Source organism: Chelon labrosus, assembly GCF_963514085.1.
Source record: "Chelon labrosus genome assembly, chromosome: 14".
Taxonomy (NCBI): domain Eukaryota; kingdom Metazoa; phylum Chordata; class Actinopteri; order Mugiliformes; family Mugilidae; genus Chelon; species Chelon labrosus.
The window spans coordinates 29002101-29021845 of NC_140347.1; the positions used below are offsets into that span (position 1 = coordinate 29002101).

Consider the following 19745-nt stretch of genomic DNA (forward strand, 5'->3'; position numbering starts at 1 on the left):
AATTCCCCCAGATTTCTTATTTTTATGTCAAATATTTGCTCTGTGGGACTGATATAAATTTAAATAAAAACAAAACATATAATGTAATTCATTTTTACAGTTTTAAATCGGTCAGCATAAGATTATGTTTTCAGATAACTCTTTGTTTATCTCCAGTGACATAAACCAAAAATTTAGATGAGGAGTCTGCTCAACCTTCTCAGGTTATGTAGATTTAGATTCACATAAATTACCTTTAATTAGTAATCTGTGCACACTTTTGTGACAGTTTCTCTCACTTTCAGCCTCCAGAAAATGATTTTATTATGGGGAACACATACTTCATTTACAGATGGGGTGGAAACGTAATCTCTCCAAACATCTGTTCAAGAGCCTGTTATTTCACACTAGCACGACTTTTCTTTCGTTTTGGGGTGGGGGGTAGGGTTAGAACAATGCCATCATCTTAGGCTGAATATCATTTTGTCATCAACATGTGTTCTGTACACATGTGGGTTCAAAGGTCAAAGGGAGGGTAGTTTTTAATGTTTCAATTACACAGTCGTTTTTGAAGGTTGCTTAATTGCTGTCATAAAAGCCACACTTTTTATTCACAAACAGATAATAATGTCAGCTGTTTGACTGTGTTCTACTCAAATTTTATTTCATTTGGCAAGATTAGCTCTCCAAAGAAAAATGTTATAATGAACGAATTCAAAGTAAGTTAAAAAAAAAAAATGGATTAGGACATAGAGGAATAAAGTCCCGTGATGAAAATAGACAGCTACGTACATTATATTATAATAAATTAACTCTAAATTACAGGAATCAACCTAAAAATAACATTTCAGCTGTGAGGCATGTCAATTTTGGGGGTGTTGTTTTTAAAAAGGCCTAATTTGCACCACAAACACATGAGCTCCCTGTCCTTAATTGTTACAAGCCTGATATAACAGAAGGCACACATATTAGCCAGAGCACCTAACAGGGAATCTATAAATGTGTACTCTTACAGGTTCATTTTGTCTGCATGTGTGTGCTTGGTAATCATGTTAAATCACTGGTTGTCAGCGAGGCATGTGATAAGTTCAGCCATGTTTCCTCACTCCCTCCTTCCCCCAGCAGCCGATCTGGATCTTTACAGGCTGTAATTGTTATTTAATGGATTAAACATTCATCCTTCCTGTGCAACCCCCCCACCCAGGAGCTGGATGACAGCATCGCCATGTTCACGCAGCTAAACACCCCCTACCACACATACACACACACACACACACAGCGATGCTCATTTGACAGCAGTGTTTGTGCTTAAAATTCAATTACCCACTTATTGATAGCTCTCTGGGGTACTGGAGGAGTGGACACGGTGCTGGTGGAGGTGTGGATGATTTCCCAGGAGGCCTCAGTCTCCTCTGCACATCTCCAGCTGGATCTATTTCATGGCTTTACTCATCAGCGGCCGACGCAGATGGAGCATAAGCAGCCGTCATACACCTGCACACACCAGCGCACGCAGACAGAGACAGGGCCTGGATATCACACACACAATTGATTATTGTGCAGTGGAAAGGTAACAAGACATTTGGTCAAATCTGTCTGATTTTTTAAATACAACTGATACAAGTAACTCAAACCTGAGTCTTTCTAATGTATGAATTCTTACTAAAATTGCCCTATATTTATTTTAAAAACTGTAGATTGCTCACATTTGTATTATTTTTTTAGCCAGCCTCAGTTTCCCAGAACCCTTAGCTTCTTCCAACGATTTGAAATTTAATTTAAAGATGGATAAATAAAGAAGATTGACTTATTGACTTATTAAATACGTTTCTAATTAATTTCCTGTCGATCCGCTATTAGATTCATTGACTTGTCTTAGTCTGAGAAGTAATTAGAGTAGTACATGTAGTGTGGGAGTAGCTGCAGTAGCAGTAGACTTCTGTATCTTTCATTAGCATATTGTGTGTTAAAATATAGTTTACTGTAGATGCTTTATTGCTTTTGGTCTTGGTGCACGATGGTTTCATACAGCACCTCTTCTGGCCTGTGTTTTTTACACTTTTTCTGTCATTTGTTTTGGTTGTTGGTTTAGCTTGGTTTTTGGTTGGCATCTTTATTATTATCCTGATCTCTAAACCTTTTCACAGCATTTCATTATAGTAAAAGAATAAATGTTACCAAAAATATTAACAGTGGGTTTGTTATATTCAGGTGCATCATAATGCACCTGAAGCAGCTCGACTGATCCACCATCGTTCATTTTATTATTTGCTCCCCTACGTTTTCTACTGTGTCCTGTTAAAATGGCTTCTATTAAAAAAGATAAGTGCAACCAATCAGCCCCCAGAGCCACAGGTAGGGCACCACAGGTTAGCCACGCGTCTCAAAGTCCCCCGAGGCCTCCAGGGGCCTCGCAGGAACACTCGGCTTGCCGTTGGCCTCATTCCACGCTAATTACAGCACTCATCTCTGCTGTCCCACGAGACGCCACAACAGTCTGGTGTGCTGCATCACCAGGCAACAGCTGGGGCTGCAGGCTACACGTCAACACCCAAGGGGGCGTGGGAGGAATAATGATGGTGGATTTTGGGGGGTGCTAGCTGAGGCATTTATTCATGCTATCAATGGATAAATCCATGATGCCATGTTGCAGCCACATCTTAAACTGATCTAATAATCTATGCTTTGCTGTGTTTTCTGGTCTGTTTGAAAAAAAAAAAAAAAAACGTACAGGTTAAACAACATGATGTCTGGAATCAGATATATAACATAATCCAACATGAGTTGTGATAAGAAAATAGAGATGGATCTTGTTGTCCTTTTATGTGACAGGGTCAGAGTACAGCTTACACGTCCCTAAGGACAACTCTGGATCGATGAGCTCCATACATACTGTACTCCTCTCAGCGTGATTGCAGTGGATGTTCATTAGCAGGGCGCCCGGGCTTTAATGGCCTGCACGCTTCTGTCAGCCGTAAATCTCCAGACTCCACCCAGGTTTGCTCCCCTGTCTCATCAAAGGGTTGTGAAGAATGAAGTCAGTGTGATGAAAAAGAGAATGAGATTTATCTTTCCCCTCCACCTCCTCCTCTAAGCGTCAGGATGAGCTCATAAGCGCAGAGAAATGACAAGCGGGGCCTCGGCAAGACACACCCATGAATGTGATGATGCTGCTGGATGTGTTTGAGATGCTGATGAGTCGGCTGGACAAAGAAAGATCAGGTTTTTCTGATCTGTTTTTCACACTGGGGAACAGGGTTGCTAACTGTATACAGAAGGGCAGGCTTACTTGAGAAAAAAAAAGGTAATCAGTAACTATCAGCAAAGGCAGAACAGGAACATGTGACTGGAGCACAAAGGCCTGAAGAAACACTGATGTTCACACAAACGGTAGGGAGATTGGCTCTGTAAGTAAGTCATGGCAGTGAGCCAATGTAAACAACACAAGGACCCCGAGGCCAGTCTAATCATTTACACCTGTCCTTTCTCACCAACACTTGTAAAGTGTCTTCTGTTAAAACAGCCTATCTGGACTTCAAATATGATTGTGGGAAAGTATAGTGGCTGATCACAGGTGTGGGTGTGTTGACGGGTGGAAACAAGGCAGGAAAAGACAGACATTTCATGATTAAACTGGGGTTCTGAGACAGAAACTAAAATAAATTTCTATTGCCTCTCTTCTCGTGTGTGGCCTTAAACCATGACTGTGTGCCAGAAGTACAATTGTGTGATGTGTCTGTTGTCTGTGCAGTAATTCTGTTGAAGGTCAGGTCCACATTACTCCATTATACAGGTAATAGAACTTAATTAGTGATGCACAGATTATCTCTTGAAAAAATATGTACAAAGCATCAGGTGGATCAGAGTTTAGTAGCAAACTAAAGTAGCAAACTTTGTCTTTTCCTACTAAAAGAAAAGGATTGCTACATGCTAATCACTTTTCTGGGTCTTGAACCTTCCTAACACAAACTTTCTTGAACAGTCCTAAAACGCTGTTTGACAGTTGGATGATGCCATGGTCTGACCAGCGAGCGTGGGGCAGTGGAGAGTGAAGACATTGCTGGTGATGCGGCCCATTCACTCTGACCTTTTTTTTCCCTCCAGTTCCATGTCATGAAATTTAGGTCAGAGAACAATGCACTCTCTCTGCTAGACCATAGCAGGGTGCCAAAACCCTTCACATGCTCCCCTCTGACCCTCGTCCCCAGCCTTCACGTCCAACCACTACACACAATGTTACGCTTGGCAGGTCTGGAAAAAATAAGAAAAAGAAAATCAGTGTTTTTTCATTTGCAGAGGTGTTTGTGTATTAGAAAATATCCTACAACAAAACAGGTTGGGCCACCTTGTGGTCAGATATCATTATTGCATTTTATCTAGTTATCTATGTAGCTGTAGCCTACCTTTACTAATTTGCGGTAGGAAAAATTCAAAGAGACATGTGCAACGTCTTTGATATCAGCATACAGGAAATATGTACATGTGCTGTATCTACTGTAAAATGTGACATAATTGTGGTAATGACAGCAGACAAGACAACTGCATTGCTCTGGGGGTTTCAGGCCGGGTTTTTGTAAAGCGTCTTGAGACGATTTGTATTGTTATTGACGCTATATAAATAAAATTGAATTGAATTGAATTGAACTATGTATATAAACAATGCTATGACATGTACTAGGAAATTATGTACAGTTTGTACCTGATATACATAACAATAGTTTTAATAAGGCTGATGACTGTAAGTGGGGTATGCTTTTGAGTCAGTAAAATGAGATTAGAGGTCTGTTTGTCAAAAAAAAAAATATTAAACTTGCCTGAACATATCATATTCACTTTGTTGTTATGGAATATTGAGAGGAAAATTTATAACACCATAAAGTTAGCAAGATTTGTAAAGAAGCTCCATTTTCGGCCGCTAGAAGTCGCTGTTTGGCGCTTCCTCGTGACGTCACTCGTGTTGCATTTAAATGCCCTGTGTTTATTCCCGTCTCTCGCCGGGTGCGGTGGCGCGCACCTGTAATCCAAGCTACCGGGAGGCTGAGGCTGGCGGATCGTTTGAGCCCAGGAGATCTGGGCTGCAGCGGACTATGCCGATCGGGTGTCCGCACTAAGCTCGGTATCGATATGGTGTTCCTGGGGGAGCCCGGGACCACCAGGTCGCCTAAGGAGGGGTGCACCGGCCCAGGTCGGAAACGGAGCAGGTCAAAGCCCCCGTGCCGCTCAGTAGTGGGATCGCGCCCGTGAATAGACGCTGTAGTGCAGCCTGAGTAATACAGCGGGACCCAGTCTTTTTACATTCATCACTAAACTACTTTCACAACACACTCATCAAACATGATTTCTTCACGTAACATAGTAACTCAATCTACACTTCTTTCTCTTCTTATTCTCGTCAAAAACCTTTCTAAAGCAGCTACTCTGCTTGTCCTACACCGACTCCACCTGGAGGCCTGCTGTAACTACCACACGCTGGTTGCACTTAAGTAAAATTGCACTTTACTTTCTTCGTCTTGTGTTTTGTCGTTGTTTTTTGGATTACATGTTGTTGTTTCTACACCAATCTCGGGCCAGTGAACCCATAGTGTCACTATGGTATGCAAGTTGTGAGATTATTTTTTTGTCTTTTTTTACTTTTTGGACTTTTTTTTTTTTTTTTGCAATATGTAAATATTTTTTGTACCATATTTGTCTGCCTTATTCTATTTTTTTGTATATTGCATTGTTATTCCCTGCCGCTGTAACATCCTAATTTCCCCACGGGGATGAATAAAGTCCTATCTTATCTTATCTTATTAAATAAGGTTTTTTTTGTTTTGTTTTTTACATTTAGAATTATTGTGAACTGTTTAATTTAACCTTGTTAACATAACGCATTTGATTTATAAGATCACATATATCTTAAATATATTAATATAATATATAATATTTCAACACAAAATTATAATGGGAGATAACATTCCGGTATGGAATATTATTTCAATTAAAATTAGGAAAGAAATGTAACTGACACTTCATCAAATGAGACACAAAGGAACCTTTATCAATCATTTAAATTTATTTATTAGTTATTTACACTAATTAAAGTTCGTGGTCCTCTGGGTGGTAAAGTTCACTCATCAGGCGGTAGATGTATGACGGTGCATGTCCTCCGATGTTGGAGATGAACAGTGTGATGAGCTCAGGTGGGACATAGTCAAACACCGGACAGTGCACGTTCACCTTGGAGAGAATCTCACCTGAAATACAAATTGGAAACTGTGACTTCTCCAAAATCTTTAAGTAAGGATGCTATCTCGTAAAAGTGGAACATTCAAAGAAAAGTTTTAAACCATGTCTTTGTTGGAAAAGTTACCTTCGGTGAAAGGGAGCACCTCATGTGGGGAGACAAACTTATGGAAAGTATCTTCTTCATTTGGAAACTAAGGACAAAATATAGCTTTAGCATTATTTGTTGTTGGCAGAACATTAGAAACAGACAGTCTCAACTGTTTTCTTTACCTGAGGAGAGAGTTTGAACATGGGAGCACAAACGATCAAAGGTGTTGAGTGGTGCTTGGCTGCAAGGGCTAGAGTGTGTGTCCCGTTAACGGCCCTCAGCCCTCCATTTGCTAGAACTGTCTGTGTACCGATGATGACCTGCAAACAGATCACAGAGCAAGTTAAGCCACATCCCCAAGTGTGACTATTTTAAAGGGTTTGGTGGTGTTAAGTACCTTATTAACACGAGACATGACCGCAAAAATGGCAGCGTCCGCAATCACAGTCGTTTCTATGCCAGCTTTTGAGAGACTGGTGGCCATTTCGTGCCCCTGATGGAATATGAACAACTAAGGTTAAACACAATGTTTTTTGATGTTTTCTCCTCAAGAACAATAATCATTTTCTTGAACATTGGGTGTGTTTGAGCTACCTGGCAGAAGGGAGCACACTCTGCAACAATGACATGGAACTTGCGTTTGCGTGCGGCATCTTTGAGGAAGGCCTCCACGGTGCGAGAGCGGCCTATTGTCATGATGACTTCATTTGAGTGAATGTGCTCCAGAGCCTGCATAGCGATGTTGTCTGTTGTTCCCTCTGAAAAGTGCAATGGTGAATACCCACTTTGATTAAGTACAGTTGTCAAATATCCATTATCATCTAATAGAAGTCAAGACTTGAAAGGAACTTAATGAAATCGTTTTTGTATAACATTATAATGGTACAGTGAAGTTGACATTTTGAAAATAAAATCCCTTTATTATTTTGCCACATACCAAAGTGTCCTTGAGCAAGACACTGAACCCCCAGTTGCTCCCAGTGCGTGGCACTGGTGTGTGAATGTGTGTGTGCTTGTGTGAGCGAATGGGTAGATGTGTCTATGACTGTAAAGTGCTTTGAGTACCAATAGGTAGAAAAGAGCTATATAAAAGCAAGGCCATTTACCATTTACCATTTACATTTCTGGTAAACAATACAAGCCCCTGAAAAAAGGGACTTTGTATAAAGATGGTTGTAACTTGAATACCCTAAAATGAAAGCTGAGACGCTGCACTTTTAAATATTAAACATATACTTCACCTGTATAACTTTAACTTGAATTTGTTCTAATACACACATGTGAATAAACAGTAAATAAACTTACCCAGCTCAGTCAGCAACTCATTGATGGCTTCGATGACATTGGCTTTAAGGGCAGTGAAATGTTGTCTGAAGTTCTCCTCACTGAGTCCTCCAGAGGTCAGCAGCTTGTGGAGAGATTCCTGCTGGTCTGCCTCTTCGCTACTACCTCGAGATCTGAAGGAAAAATCATAGCTTATTTGATAAAACTACAAAAGCCAAGAAATCTTAGCAAAAAAAATATTTATTTGTACAGACATTCTGTATATTTGACACTGAGTGATGCAGATGGGATATGTCAAGAAGAGGGGTAGTCCACGAGAGCTTCAGTTTAAGTATCTAATATCCTGTTTTGGATCTATGTAGAATAAATACAAATCAGCAGTCAATATTCACGGACAACTTGAGTTTTTATGATAAACAACCTTTCTGTTTAGACTCCCAAGGCCTCCTCACCTGGCATACTCCTCTCTGATGATCTTCAGCACCCGTCTGATCATGTTACCCACAGTGGTCTCTGACGGCTGGGCGGCAGTCATCCTCCTCCCCTCTTTACGGATTATCTCCATCAGATCGCCTAAAACAGACGACATTTTGATGTTTGGAAATGCTAAAGATGAAGATGCTAAAAAAAAACTCAATACGAAATAGTTTATGTTGTCATTGTGTTTTGATCACTTCTCCAATCGCCTCCAAATGTATATTTTATTCTATTATATACGGAAATATCGTATTTATTATATATATTTATTTTACTAAATACTTTAATTAACAGTATACCGTTCACCTAATACCTTTACTGAGCAAACCCTTCCTATTATTTAAAAACAAGACTAATATCCTTCTCTTACCAGACTTTTGAGTGATAGTCAGAAAAGTTGAAACTGTTTAGATATTATGTCAGTTTATCATAGTAGTTAGCTGCCCTGCTAATGTCTGAGTTGACTGTAAACAGAGTACAGAGTAGCATAAAGTACCTGCGCTGCTCCACCGAGCCTGGGCTGTGATTCTCCGGAGCAGGGCTGTCGTTTCTCGGGCTGTCTCCGCCGAACCACGCAGAGGTCCCGTGCCGCTCCCTCCACGCTTCAGGTCGGACAGAAACGCTTCAACTCTCTCCGTCAAGTCTGTTTCTTTGTATGGGCCCGGCATAATTGTTATAGAAAGCTGTCAGAGTCAGGCCCCGATATTTCTGTATTTCTACCATGCAAACTGTGTTGACGCGGAAGTGATTTACGAGTACTTCCGGGTGAGTATGACTGCGCTGTCATCTGATTGGCGGAGCGTTTTTGCGAGTTGTTGCATCAACTTTGCGGTGTGTTGGCAACGTATTAGGCGTGTTCGACTTCATGCAGATCTGTGCAGATCTGACTTGACGTGATGCATGCTGGGTTGAACAAGTTCATTTTAACCAATCATATTCGAGGTCTATGAGCATGAACAACCCAGCATGCATCACGTCAAGTCAGATCTGCACAGATCTGCATGAAGTCGAACGCGCCTCTTGTCAGCTCAACTACGACAGTTTAAAACGTTTTATGGACAAAAGGTGCGAATTAGTTTGGTCCGAGTTATATTTGCTACTATCTGAACTAGCAGGAAGTGTACTGCCAATAACTTCTACACTTCCAGAGCCTGAATATTGTCTTCATGTTCTTATTTGGCAATTATAAGAAATCATATAATCAATTTAATTCTAGTCTTTAATCCTCATTTTCTCTGATATGTTAAGACTTGAATATGTATAGGTTATCTATTGTTAAAAAATAATGGAGAGATTAGTTAAGACACTGCTTATTTGGTCTCAGTTGTGACTTTGCTGCAGAACAGTACATTTACAAACATGTGATAAGCCAAAATCCTACTTTTGTGAAGGTAATGGGTTCTGTTTTTGTTGAAAACGAGGTGTCCATTTGCCAATATGATCATTTTTGGAAGTTATAATGGGACAAAAACAAAAAACTCCCCCTTCATTTGAACATTTTCTTTTTGTGCCAACAAATCATTTTAAAGTATCCAAATGGTTGTGAAAGGAAACATATAGTAGACATTTAGTACCTCCAATTCTTGTCATCAGTAACAGGAAAGGGAATAAGGAGGTTGCCAATTTGGAGGCTTATTTGCTTGCTCTTAAAAGCACAAGGACACAGTCCAGTCCACAGTTGTTTGTGACTGGACTTGAATAAATAAAACTGTCTTTCTCTAATAAACAGTTTGCACCTATATCAGTCATAGTAGGAGATACTCTCATAAAGGACCTCATATTTTAGACAGCATGTCTGTTGCAATAACATTTTATATTATACATTATATTCAGCCTAGGTTAAAGTGTCATCTGTTAAAATTGTGGCTGGTGGGACTCCATTTCATTGAGGGTTAGGGTTAGGATTAGGGTCATTATTCATTATCATTATTAAACTCTATGAAGTAATAGCAGACCCACCTTCTGTTGTGGAGCTTTGATGACAGGCCCCATGCTGCAGCTTTTGTTAGAGGGAGGTGCTGTCAGGGTTTGATGATTTTTAGCTCTTCTTGTGGTGGAATTTGAATGTATTTATTGGAAATTTGCTATGGATAAAAGTATCTGCCCAATAAACAATCTGTCCTCTCCTCGTTTGCAACAAGAACACATGGTCATCTACGCCCAACAGGTGAATCTCATAGGTATCTGCAGGACAAGCTGATCCCTAATTATTGAGGAACATTGTACTTCTAATCTATCTGCTGAGAACACAGGTCCTTTGGAGTGCAGAGACCCTCTCAAGGACTTCTTAGACCGATAAGGGAGCCCAGCTCTGTAGTAGTATTACTACCAATATTTCCTATGTATGAGAATGTCGACACAGTTATTAACCATTAACAGTACATATAACCAGTGCATATTATCTGATGCACTAAATGTGAAGAAGATGTGGGTCTGTTTTGTTATTCTACATATTTGGAAGTATTTATATTTATTACCTATAACACTTCACCACTTTCTCCTTCAGCAATCTGAGTCTAGAACTCATCATATGGCTGCGCTATAATGATGTGCTATGAGGCAAAATGCATATGTAAGACTACAAAATAACTAATGTAAATCTGTCCAATATTTTATTGAATAAAAGCCCAACACAAATTTACAAAATTTACCAGTCAACATAAAAATCATTGACTGCGCACAATGCGCATGTTCCTTGTTAAAAATGTACCCATGACAGATGCCTCAATTACTCCCATTTCAATATCTGCAACTACCCACATGTAACCCAAGCCTCAAACAGTTCTAATTAAAAGAAACACGCTGGATCGATCTGCAAAGACTATAAAATTAGAATATTTACCAGTGTAAAGAAAAGGGCCATATGACTGAAAGGAAATGTTTGGATAGGCTTATATTTCTTGTCAAAACCTCCCTGTACTGCACTCAGACAAGAAAGACTTGCACAAATATATGTATGAATGTATGATAGGAATCAGGTGGGTGTTTTACTCAGAGCCACAATGACCATCCGAACAAGGTTTTTGGTTCCTGGCTACTTTTGATTGGTGATATTACTATTCCAAAAACTAAATTAAAACGTGCAAGAGCTTATAGTAGTGACCTAATTTACAAATAAGCAAATATTACTGACAACTTACAACCCCTGCAAAAAAAATACACCAGTAGAAGCAACTACGTGGCAGTTACAATATGAAAACAAACTAAAGACACGGTTAAATTTAGCTACCAAACATGTATGCAAATTAAGTGACAAAACACAGTTGTTCAGTGGTTGCCAATTGTCTCGTCAAAATAACAACAAACCACGTTTTCAAAGAGCCTTCACTTGATAAAAGGGCACCAAGGATCTAGTTTTGCTTGGTATGGCAAAGAATATGTGTATCAACAGAAGGGCAAAAGACATTCGCTCATGGCACATCCATTCAAACTGAGCTCAGAATCAAACTGTTCAACTGATTGAAGGAACAAGTTCTTTTTCAGTAAGCTGCAACAGTCAAAACAGTGCAGACAGAAATGTGTACCATGGACATATCTCACTAATACAGTGACGTACTCCTCCCATGTCTCACAGTGCATTTCTCCCTACAGTGCTTGTCATGTTTAAACCACTAAATAAGCAGGTGAATTTTTTTTTTTTCTCCAGAGGACAAACTTCTCTCTCGCTCAGCCTTGAAAACTAGATTTTGAGCCCCTCAACCCCGCTTGCTGTTGTTTTGCTGAAGCTAGTCCGAGGAGGGTGGATATTGGGATGTGTTGGCTGACCAGCAGGCAGCGTTCCTCCAGTTAAGGAGCCAGCGGGGGTTGCTCTACTCGATCAGCTTCTTTGCCTTGAAGAAGCGCCTCAAGTAGAAGACCTGCCATGTAGCCAGACCGATGAGGCAGCACATGGAGAATATGCTGAAGTACAACACACGTGTGTTGGTAGACTCTGCAGTGGGGGAACAAAAGATGGGGTAGTCATGTTATTGGACAGTGAATAATACTCTTTGTTCTTCCAATAAAGAAACATATTTTAAATACTTCCAACAATAAAACAATAATCATGGTTTATTGTTATTATGGCCTCATAAACTTGTTATTTCACTAAGTTGTGCATGTGCAGCTGTTTTACCATTGGTGTCCCTCATCTCCTCTTCTCTCTTCTTCATGTAAGCAAAGTCATTCACAATGGACTCGGACAGGTCTTCCAGTCGTCTCAGCTCAACCTCAAGAGGCTTCAGTTTCTCCACCTTGGCAATCTAGAAGGACAAAACAAAGGTGGTTATGATTATTATTATTATTATTATTATTATTATTAAACCATAGGTGTTCTGACACAAAGACAGTGCATTGGATGCACTAGGAGAGTGTGTTAGTGTTGATATAACTTTGCCTAGATTGCACTGTGAACATGAACTAGCAATGTTATGTCAATTACTCCCTGAATCAGAACTAAATATAGGTGTGAAAGCATACAAATGATAGAAACCGCAGTGCCATAAAATACTTTGTCCACCAGGTGTCACTCTTAGACTGTACGTTCAAACACTAATTACCCATGCATCCTGTTTATTTAGGATGCGAGAACACTGCCATTTGAACTAGTGTGGACAAAGCAGCTGCTGCTGAGATGGTGGGTTGATGGATGTGACTATATAAATTTAAGAGCTAAACAGGACAAATGTACGACATTTTAATGATGATTATGGACATTTTTTTTTTTAACATAAGTTAAGATGATGATGAAAACTAAACATTATAGAATGATCTGAACAAATTCAGTGGTCTGTAAGACACAGAACTCTCCAATAAATAAGTCTATGTAACTTAAAGTTACATAGAATAGTGTAACAAAAAGTAGTTTCTGTTTAGTCTAAACCAAATGAATTTAGCTGACATATTGCCTGTAAGGAGCGGGAAAAGCAGAAATCCGACTGTGATACTACAGCTTCAGACAAGCAGAGAATAAAATTACGTTACCTACTACAGCTTGCCAAGGACACATTCTCAAGCATTGTGCAACAGCTACACCGTCAACTGAACAGCCGGCATGTTGGTCCAAATTAACACATCTATCTACATAGGTGAATACAAGTGCGACGTCAGCGCCACGCTCACAGACAGGAATGCCTACTTGAACTCTCCTTAACCTTGAATGTTCAGCAGAGGAGCATGCGATGTTCATGCACCATGTGTGGGCGGGGAGGGATGGTGTTTCTCTGCTGGCAAGCTTGTATCACTTCTTTAGTAAGAGTTGCTTGAGGCAACCACATTAAACGCTACCAAATTCTCAGTAGGAATTTTAAATAATGCGATGATGCACAATCAGTTTTTTTCCTATATATGAAAGTACTGATGAATGTGGAGGCAAAGAAACGCCTCCACAGCTTTTAATAGCTTCTATACCGCTTGACGTCAATAACAAGTATTTCAAAGTGGAAGAAAAGTAAAGGTCCATAGGACTATATTTGGGGGGTGTGTGTGCCATCTAACATTTCCATAATGTAAGAAATTAACTTGTGCCTCTCTAGTTTTTCAAATCAGGAAAATTAATATTCTGCTGGTTGTAAAATCCCTACAGCAAGACCAACGTCCTACATCCACTGACCTAATGTACAGTACACTCCTCATGTAAAGCCTCTTTGTCATTCTATAAAAATAAAAAAATCAACACACACACACACACACACACACACACACACACACACACACACACACACACACACACACACACACTCACTTCTTCATAGTTCTTAGCCTCAACGCCGTGCTTCATGTCCAGATTTACCAACTGGTCAGGTACTCTTCCAGTTCCTGAGAAAAGAGCAGAGATTTTACCTTTAAATCTTCATATTTTCTGCGCAAATCTAAAATCACATCCACAAGGTTCATTTCTGTGACTTTGAATTTCCAAATCCATCATCTTGTTTACTACAGCAATACAAACATACCAAAATATGGATTATCCAAATGTATTTGAGTGCTCTCTCTGTTTTTGTTCAAATATAAATACATAAAACCAACTATGTGAATAGCTGTAGCATAAAAATGTCTCTCTGCCATTAAAATTAAAATAACAAAACAGCCTTTGTATTGAGGGTATGTGGTGAATGCATCTTTGAATCATTTAAACCTTTATGACCAGTTTTGGGGGGTTATCACACTTACCCATGGGCGACTTGCTCTCAAAGCAAACCTCAAACATATCATAGTCCTCTGTGGTGAATGCAAACTTTCCTTTTGTTGCATCCTCCTTGGAGTAAAGAGTGTGGCTGGATGAGTCTGTGATCTACAGAGTTAAAGGAAACAAACATAGAAATATTTTCAAAGGTGTCCATGTGATTAACTGGAATGGTATGTATACCATCAAGCTGGCAGCTGTTATGATATGGAGACTGTGAAACCTTATTTAAATAGTTAAAATCCATGAAAAACTGAAGATGCAGTTTGTCTGGAACTATAAGTAGACGGACATCTTTGTCTGTATTATGCAGAAAAACGTAAGACTTAGTTTAATAACAATGTATAGAAGAAGCTAATATGCTAATGTCGCTAGCCTGTGTCTGCCAGATGAATAGACGGTAAGACTGACGTGTAACAGCAGCAGAGCCGAGACGATGAAACGGACGGGATTCATTTACACATAACACCTAGTAAATGTGCAATACACACAGACACGCGCACAACGGCGATCGTCTTAGTCAGACTAAGTTCGTTTATGTCATAACTAAATTACGTCAAATTATTCTTAAAGAGAATATTAGCAAGCACTGACGTTAGCTAGCTAGCTAGCTAATTAGCCGCTACAACCAGGAAGACGAGTTTTCGAGGCCTCGGTTAGCTATAGTGCTAACAGCTGTCACACATTTGAGGCAGTTCACACTCAATCAAGCATACACTTTGATTTTCAATCCAGGCCGCAAGCCCATTTTACCATAAGACGTAAAGAGAGTGGAGCCATTTCGGCCTCATTTCAAACTTGGTTACAATGAGCTAGCCGCAGGTCTGAGCTCACCTTCAGATTAGTTTTGGTGTTCGCCTGTTCGCTTATTTCATACTCCCCCGTGACGAGAACGTCTTTGTGGATCTCCTCTCGTAAACACTTTCTGGAGTTGACCGGTAGAAAGAAGGAAATTGAAAATACCGATTCAATAAGAACCGGTAACAGCAGTAGCGCAGTGAGTCGAGCCATGGCTACCATCAACCAACCGACCAACCAGCCCGTGCCAGCCAACCAGCTTAACACCGAGTTCCAGCTCACACTGCCGGCTTCACTGAACACTCCAGCGCCGCCGCTGAGCCGGAGGGAGAACTACAGCCCAACTACCGACCCTTCTCCTCTGAGGTTATGGTGATGTCAAAGTGAGTCTGAATAAAGGTGTTTGTGCCTCTTGAATACCAGGGGAGTTTCCTTTGTTTACTTGTAGATGGACCAGCTCCCCCTTCCCTTGGCTCCCACAAAAATCAATTGTGTAATACAAGGGGAGTATAAGAGGGGAGGATGTTTATATTATTGATAAGGACACCTTGCCAGTAAAGAGGAAGATAATAATAATAATACATTTTATTTATAGGTGCCTTTCAAAACACCCAAGGACACCGTACAAAGTAAGACAGGGTTTAAAATACAAATGCAAACTGAGATAGGACCCAGTGGAGTGCTCATCTACGAGGAGTGGATGATATGAATCCCCAAATATAAATAAGAAATCTCAAATAAATAAGAGAAGAAATCTCAACTAAGGAACTACAAGAAGCATCCCTGTGGGGTTCTTTTCTGTGGATAGGCCGTCCAAACAATAGCCGACGCACATGGAGTCAGTCCTTACCGCATCAACACCTTTAGATCTCTGCTGGTATAGCCTCTGACCAATGAAGAAGTATTACGGGCAATATCTGCTGGACAGGACAACGTCAAGTGTCCACTAAATCAGAACCGATCCCAGCATCAACAGGCAAGGGATTGAAATCTTGAAATCTTCAAGAACCCCAGTCACCCGCATATCACCTTGCGTTGTTCATATTACATGCCTAGCAGTCTACCTTAGATAACATGAAGACTGATTAGGCTGATTTTCTGAATGACTCAGTGAGATGTAATTGAAAGCTTGGAAACCTGGAAATTGGACATCTGATCTTAAATCAACTTGTATAGTATCATGTTTTGCTCATGACAGTAGTCTTTTATGGGATGGAGTGTTTACACCACATGCATTTGAGCTTCACAATAATTCCACTGTGCAGAAATAATCTGGACAAGGAAAAAGTCACAAAGTTTTCTTAAAATTACACAAGTATTAGAATTAAATTATACAAATTCCAAAAAGTAATGGAATCTGCATAGCTTGCTGTTTAAAAGCAGAGTATTGGAGAATACTTATTAATGAATGTATACATAACTTTATTGTTGCAGATGGTGAACTATCTAAAATGACTTATAAATAGGTATTTGTTGATCAAATACGCTATTGATCAGAACCAACCAAGTAAGTTGTAACTATCAAATGTAAGTATAACTTACCAAAAAATGAAAATACTTACTACTTAGGTACTCTCCATAGTAAATCCTGACCTTGTATTAACAGAGTGACAGTACAAGACAATAGACAAATCCTAAATGCTATATAAATACATTTTAATTCAATTAAATAAAGTAAAATAAGTAAATATCAGTATTTTAAGGTTCCAGCAATGTTATGAATCAGCATCATAGAGTAGTGGTCAGCTTAGGAATTTGAGTGGAAATAAATGGGAGTGTGTTTTAAGCTTTGTACAGAGTGGGCATAGTTCTTGATCATGCATACATGCCCACTCTGCAAGAGGAAGTGGTTTCCTGAGCTTGCAGGGCCCCAGCAGCCACAGACTCTCATATCGATATACAGAGTAAATCAGAGAAGTGTCATCCTCAGATTTTGTAAGAAATAAGAGTAACAAATTTAAAATAATAAAAAAAAATGAGTCAACCATCTTTGTCAGAGAATTCCAGTGGGAGTTTTACATAGACAGCAAAACATTTTAACCTGGGCCCCCTAGTGGGACAAAATGACTATATTCTTGACACTGATGTTAGTGAAAGAGTGTGGGAAGGCTTGTGCAAACATGTCAGTTCAAGGAAGTGGGAACACAGCAGATCGATCAGAGATTCTCTGTTTTACTAAATAAATAGCAGGGACTTGGTGACTTCCATCACCACATTAATTCTTCTGCTCACAATTAGCTGATTGATATTTAAAGATTTTCACTGACATATTACCACAATTGCATAGTAATCCAACATTCGATTGGTAAATCTGGATTATGAAACAGGCATATCGTGCTCAGTGCTGGCTGGGGGTATTTTCAACATCCATCCCGAAAGCTATTATTTTTCTGTCAGCAGCCCAGGGATTACCCAATTATATATGATAGAGCTGTCTAGTTTCCAGGGAAACATCCTTGTTACTGATCCTACGAGACGAGACGAGGACACGCTGCAGAGTGGGGAGTCTGGCACTAGGTGAACAGTAATTATTGGACAGAGAAATCCCTCCAGTATTGTAGCTTAGTGCGTCAAATAACCTCTAAGAATAGCATGTCGCACACTCCTCCGTGGTGTGGAGATTTTAGACTGGAAGTGAAATTCACAAAACTTTGTACTGATGAATAATCCACAGTTGTACGTGTTTTAACTATCCTAAAATTTAAGTCTTGGTCATTTTTACAGTGAATGTTAGGACACATTTATGTGTGAAGCAGCCTGTAGGCCATTTTGAGAGTGCTTTGGTAATCTTGCTATTGATTGACTAACAGTTTATCACCTCTGTGCCCTGATTCAGAACGGAAGACTTCCTGAAAAGAGCACGCCTGTTGACGCAAGTGTCTACACACCCTTTAACTAATGTCGTTTGCGAATTGTGCAAGTTATCACTTCTAGATACTGAAAATAGAGACAAAGAGCAAACATATACGCAGATAACAGCGCATAAAGTGATCCAGTTCAAACCTAAATTTGATTTGTCATGAACTGCAAGACAGTGAACACGTATTATTTTTATTTTGTCAGACGTACTCATTCTGTTGACATTCACGAGTAAAGCCAAGGACAGAACATATCCGGAACAAATATAAAACTGAATGTGCTGTCAAAGTGTAATTGGGTGTCAGTGTAAACACTTTGTTGTATCAGGCAGATACACACACAGGGGAAAGCATTCATGTTTTCTCGAAGCTTTCCTCTCTCAACACCAGAAAAGTATAAGGAGATGGGATTCTATGAAATTGGATCCGAGCCAAACTGAGCTCCTGTCTTCGTGGCATATGAACTTGCCCGTTTCATCATCAGTGTACTCACAATTACACTGAGGCAGGGATCTCTGTCTAGCTCCCTCCCTGTATCCACATATACTCATCATTTTCTCCTTTCCTCCTCCTCATCATACCCTCCCTCTTCTTTTATCAGGCGTACGCTGCCTGGTTCCTCCCCTGGGTTGCAGTACCGACGCAGGTTGGCGTCATAGTGGTCTAATTTTACTGCTGTTGATGCTGATGTTAAAACTGGCAATAGGCACCTGCTATTTCTGCTGCTAACCCATCTCCCTGGACACAGCGAAGTGGTATTAATAGACAAGAGTTATTAGGCGCTGCATGGTCGCACATAGAAGCTTTACTGAGGAGAAAAGGGGGTTCGGATTAAGTGCAAAGGAAAACAGATACTCAGAATAAGGCTGTTATGCAACAGCACCTTGCACAAAACAAGAGGTTCTGTAAAAATACAGGTTTCATCCAGACATTTCAAAAGTGATCTGCAAGTACGAAACAAGAGGAAGTATTGTACTTAAGGCATTTTAAAAAAATTTTAAAAAATGTTCCTTTGATTCATTTCAGGCTTTGGAGGAGTGGCACTGTATCCATACAGGAAGTAGAACTGCTGATATCTTGTGTTGCACAAAAAGGGTGTGACTACATTGGAAGTGCTCAAACGTCAGAGTTAGTTATTGTGGGATGTTCCACTGAGCATGTCCCTCACACACTCCACGTAATACTAATTAAAGGTGAAATGGGCAAGAGAGGTGAATAAAAGTAGAAGGGAAGGGTGGGAATGCTTTGATGACAAACTAAGGAAAAATAAGGTGGAAAGTTTTATTTGTAAAGATATCGATGATAGAATAAAAACACGGCAAACTTGATTTGCTTCATTAAAACTTGTGGGAAAGTACTGGAACACAGTACCACGCCTAGATTAATTTTAAATGGCATGAATAAACACTGAGTTAATGATGATTAACAAGATGGAAGATGCATATACACTCACCTGCCAGTTCATTAGGTACACAAGAGAAAATTAATCCACTTCAATATAACTGTCCTGCATTAAATATAGCTGCATGAAGGTTATGGTCTTCAGCATTTGTTTCAAATAACTGTGAAAGCTGTTGACTCAACTGTGTTTTCATTTTGGAAGCTGTGGTTTGTAGTACTATGGAATTGTATTGTGTAGCACTGACACAGGTTTCTATTATTTTGACATGGGGGATTTAGTACAGGGCTGTTATATTAGAAAGCATTTGTTTTTAATAGTGTACCTAACGAACTGCAGTTAAAAAATATGTTTAAGCTAACTGCAGCAAGGATTCAAAATTTGAGAAAATTCTAAAAGAATGTGCAATAGAAACTTGTACGTTTATTTAACCCCATTTTAGTCAGTGGGCTAGACTAAACAACCACACTT

At 39.7% G+C, this 19745-nt stretch overlaps 2 protein-coding genes across 2 annotated transcripts; both read right to left on the reverse strand.

The window, feature by feature from the left end:
* Positions 1-6021: 6021 nt before the first annotated feature.
* Positions 6022-9251, reverse strand: eif2b2 (eukaryotic translation initiation factor 2B, subunit 2 beta). The gene is made up of 8 exons (XM_084561029.1): positions 8553-9251; positions 8032-8152; positions 7601-7752; positions 6890-7053; positions 6693-6788; positions 6478-6615; positions 6332-6398; positions 6022-6215 (listed from the first exon to the last, which is right to left on the reverse strand). The coding sequence occupies exons 1-8, from the start codon at positions 8722-8724 to the stop codon at positions 6058-6060; spliced, it is 1068 nt and encodes a 355-aa protein (XP_084417155.1). The 5' UTR covers positions 8725-9251; the 3' UTR covers positions 6022-6057.
* A 1403-nt stretch (positions 9252-10654) lies between these two features.
* Positions 10655-15302, reverse strand: tmed10 (transmembrane p24 trafficking protein 10). The gene is made up of 5 exons (XM_084561030.1): positions 15054-15302; positions 14207-14327; positions 13779-13852; positions 12171-12297; positions 10655-11987 (listed from the first exon to the last, which is right to left on the reverse strand). Exons 1-5 carry the CDS (start codon positions 15237-15239, stop codon positions 11866-11868), a joined length of 630 nt encoding a protein of 209 aa, XP_084417156.1. The 5' UTR covers positions 15240-15302; the 3' UTR covers positions 10655-11865.
* Positions 15303-19745: the final 4443 nt, after the last annotated feature.

Bases quoted from the DNA above. Each gene is read 5' to 3' on its own strand.
- eif2b2 (XM_084561029.1), bottom strand. From the start codon at position 8,724: ATGCCGGGCCCATACAAAGAAACAGACTTGACGGAGAGAGTTGAAGCG. The intron at 8,153-8,552 runs GTACTTTATGCT...CGTCTGTTTTAG, and splicing joins GGCTCGGTGGAGCAGCGCAG to GCGATCTGATGGAGATAATC. The intron at 7,753-8,031 runs GTGAGGAGGCCT...TTTTTCCTTCAG, and splicing joins ATCAGAGAGGAGTATGCCAG to ATCTCGAGGTAGTAGCGAAG.
- tmed10 (XM_084561030.1), bottom strand. From the start codon at position 15,239: ATGGTAGCCATGGCTCGACTCACTGCGCTACTGCTGTTACCGGTTCTT. The intron at 13,853-14,206 runs GTAAGTGTGATA...CTCTTTTCTCAG, and splicing joins TGAGAGCAAGTCGCCCATGG to GAACTGGAAGAGTACCTGAC. The intron at 12,298-13,778 runs GTGAGTGTGTGT...TTGTCCTTCTAG, and splicing joins AGGCTAAGAACTATGAAGAA to ATTGCCAAGGTGGAGAAACT.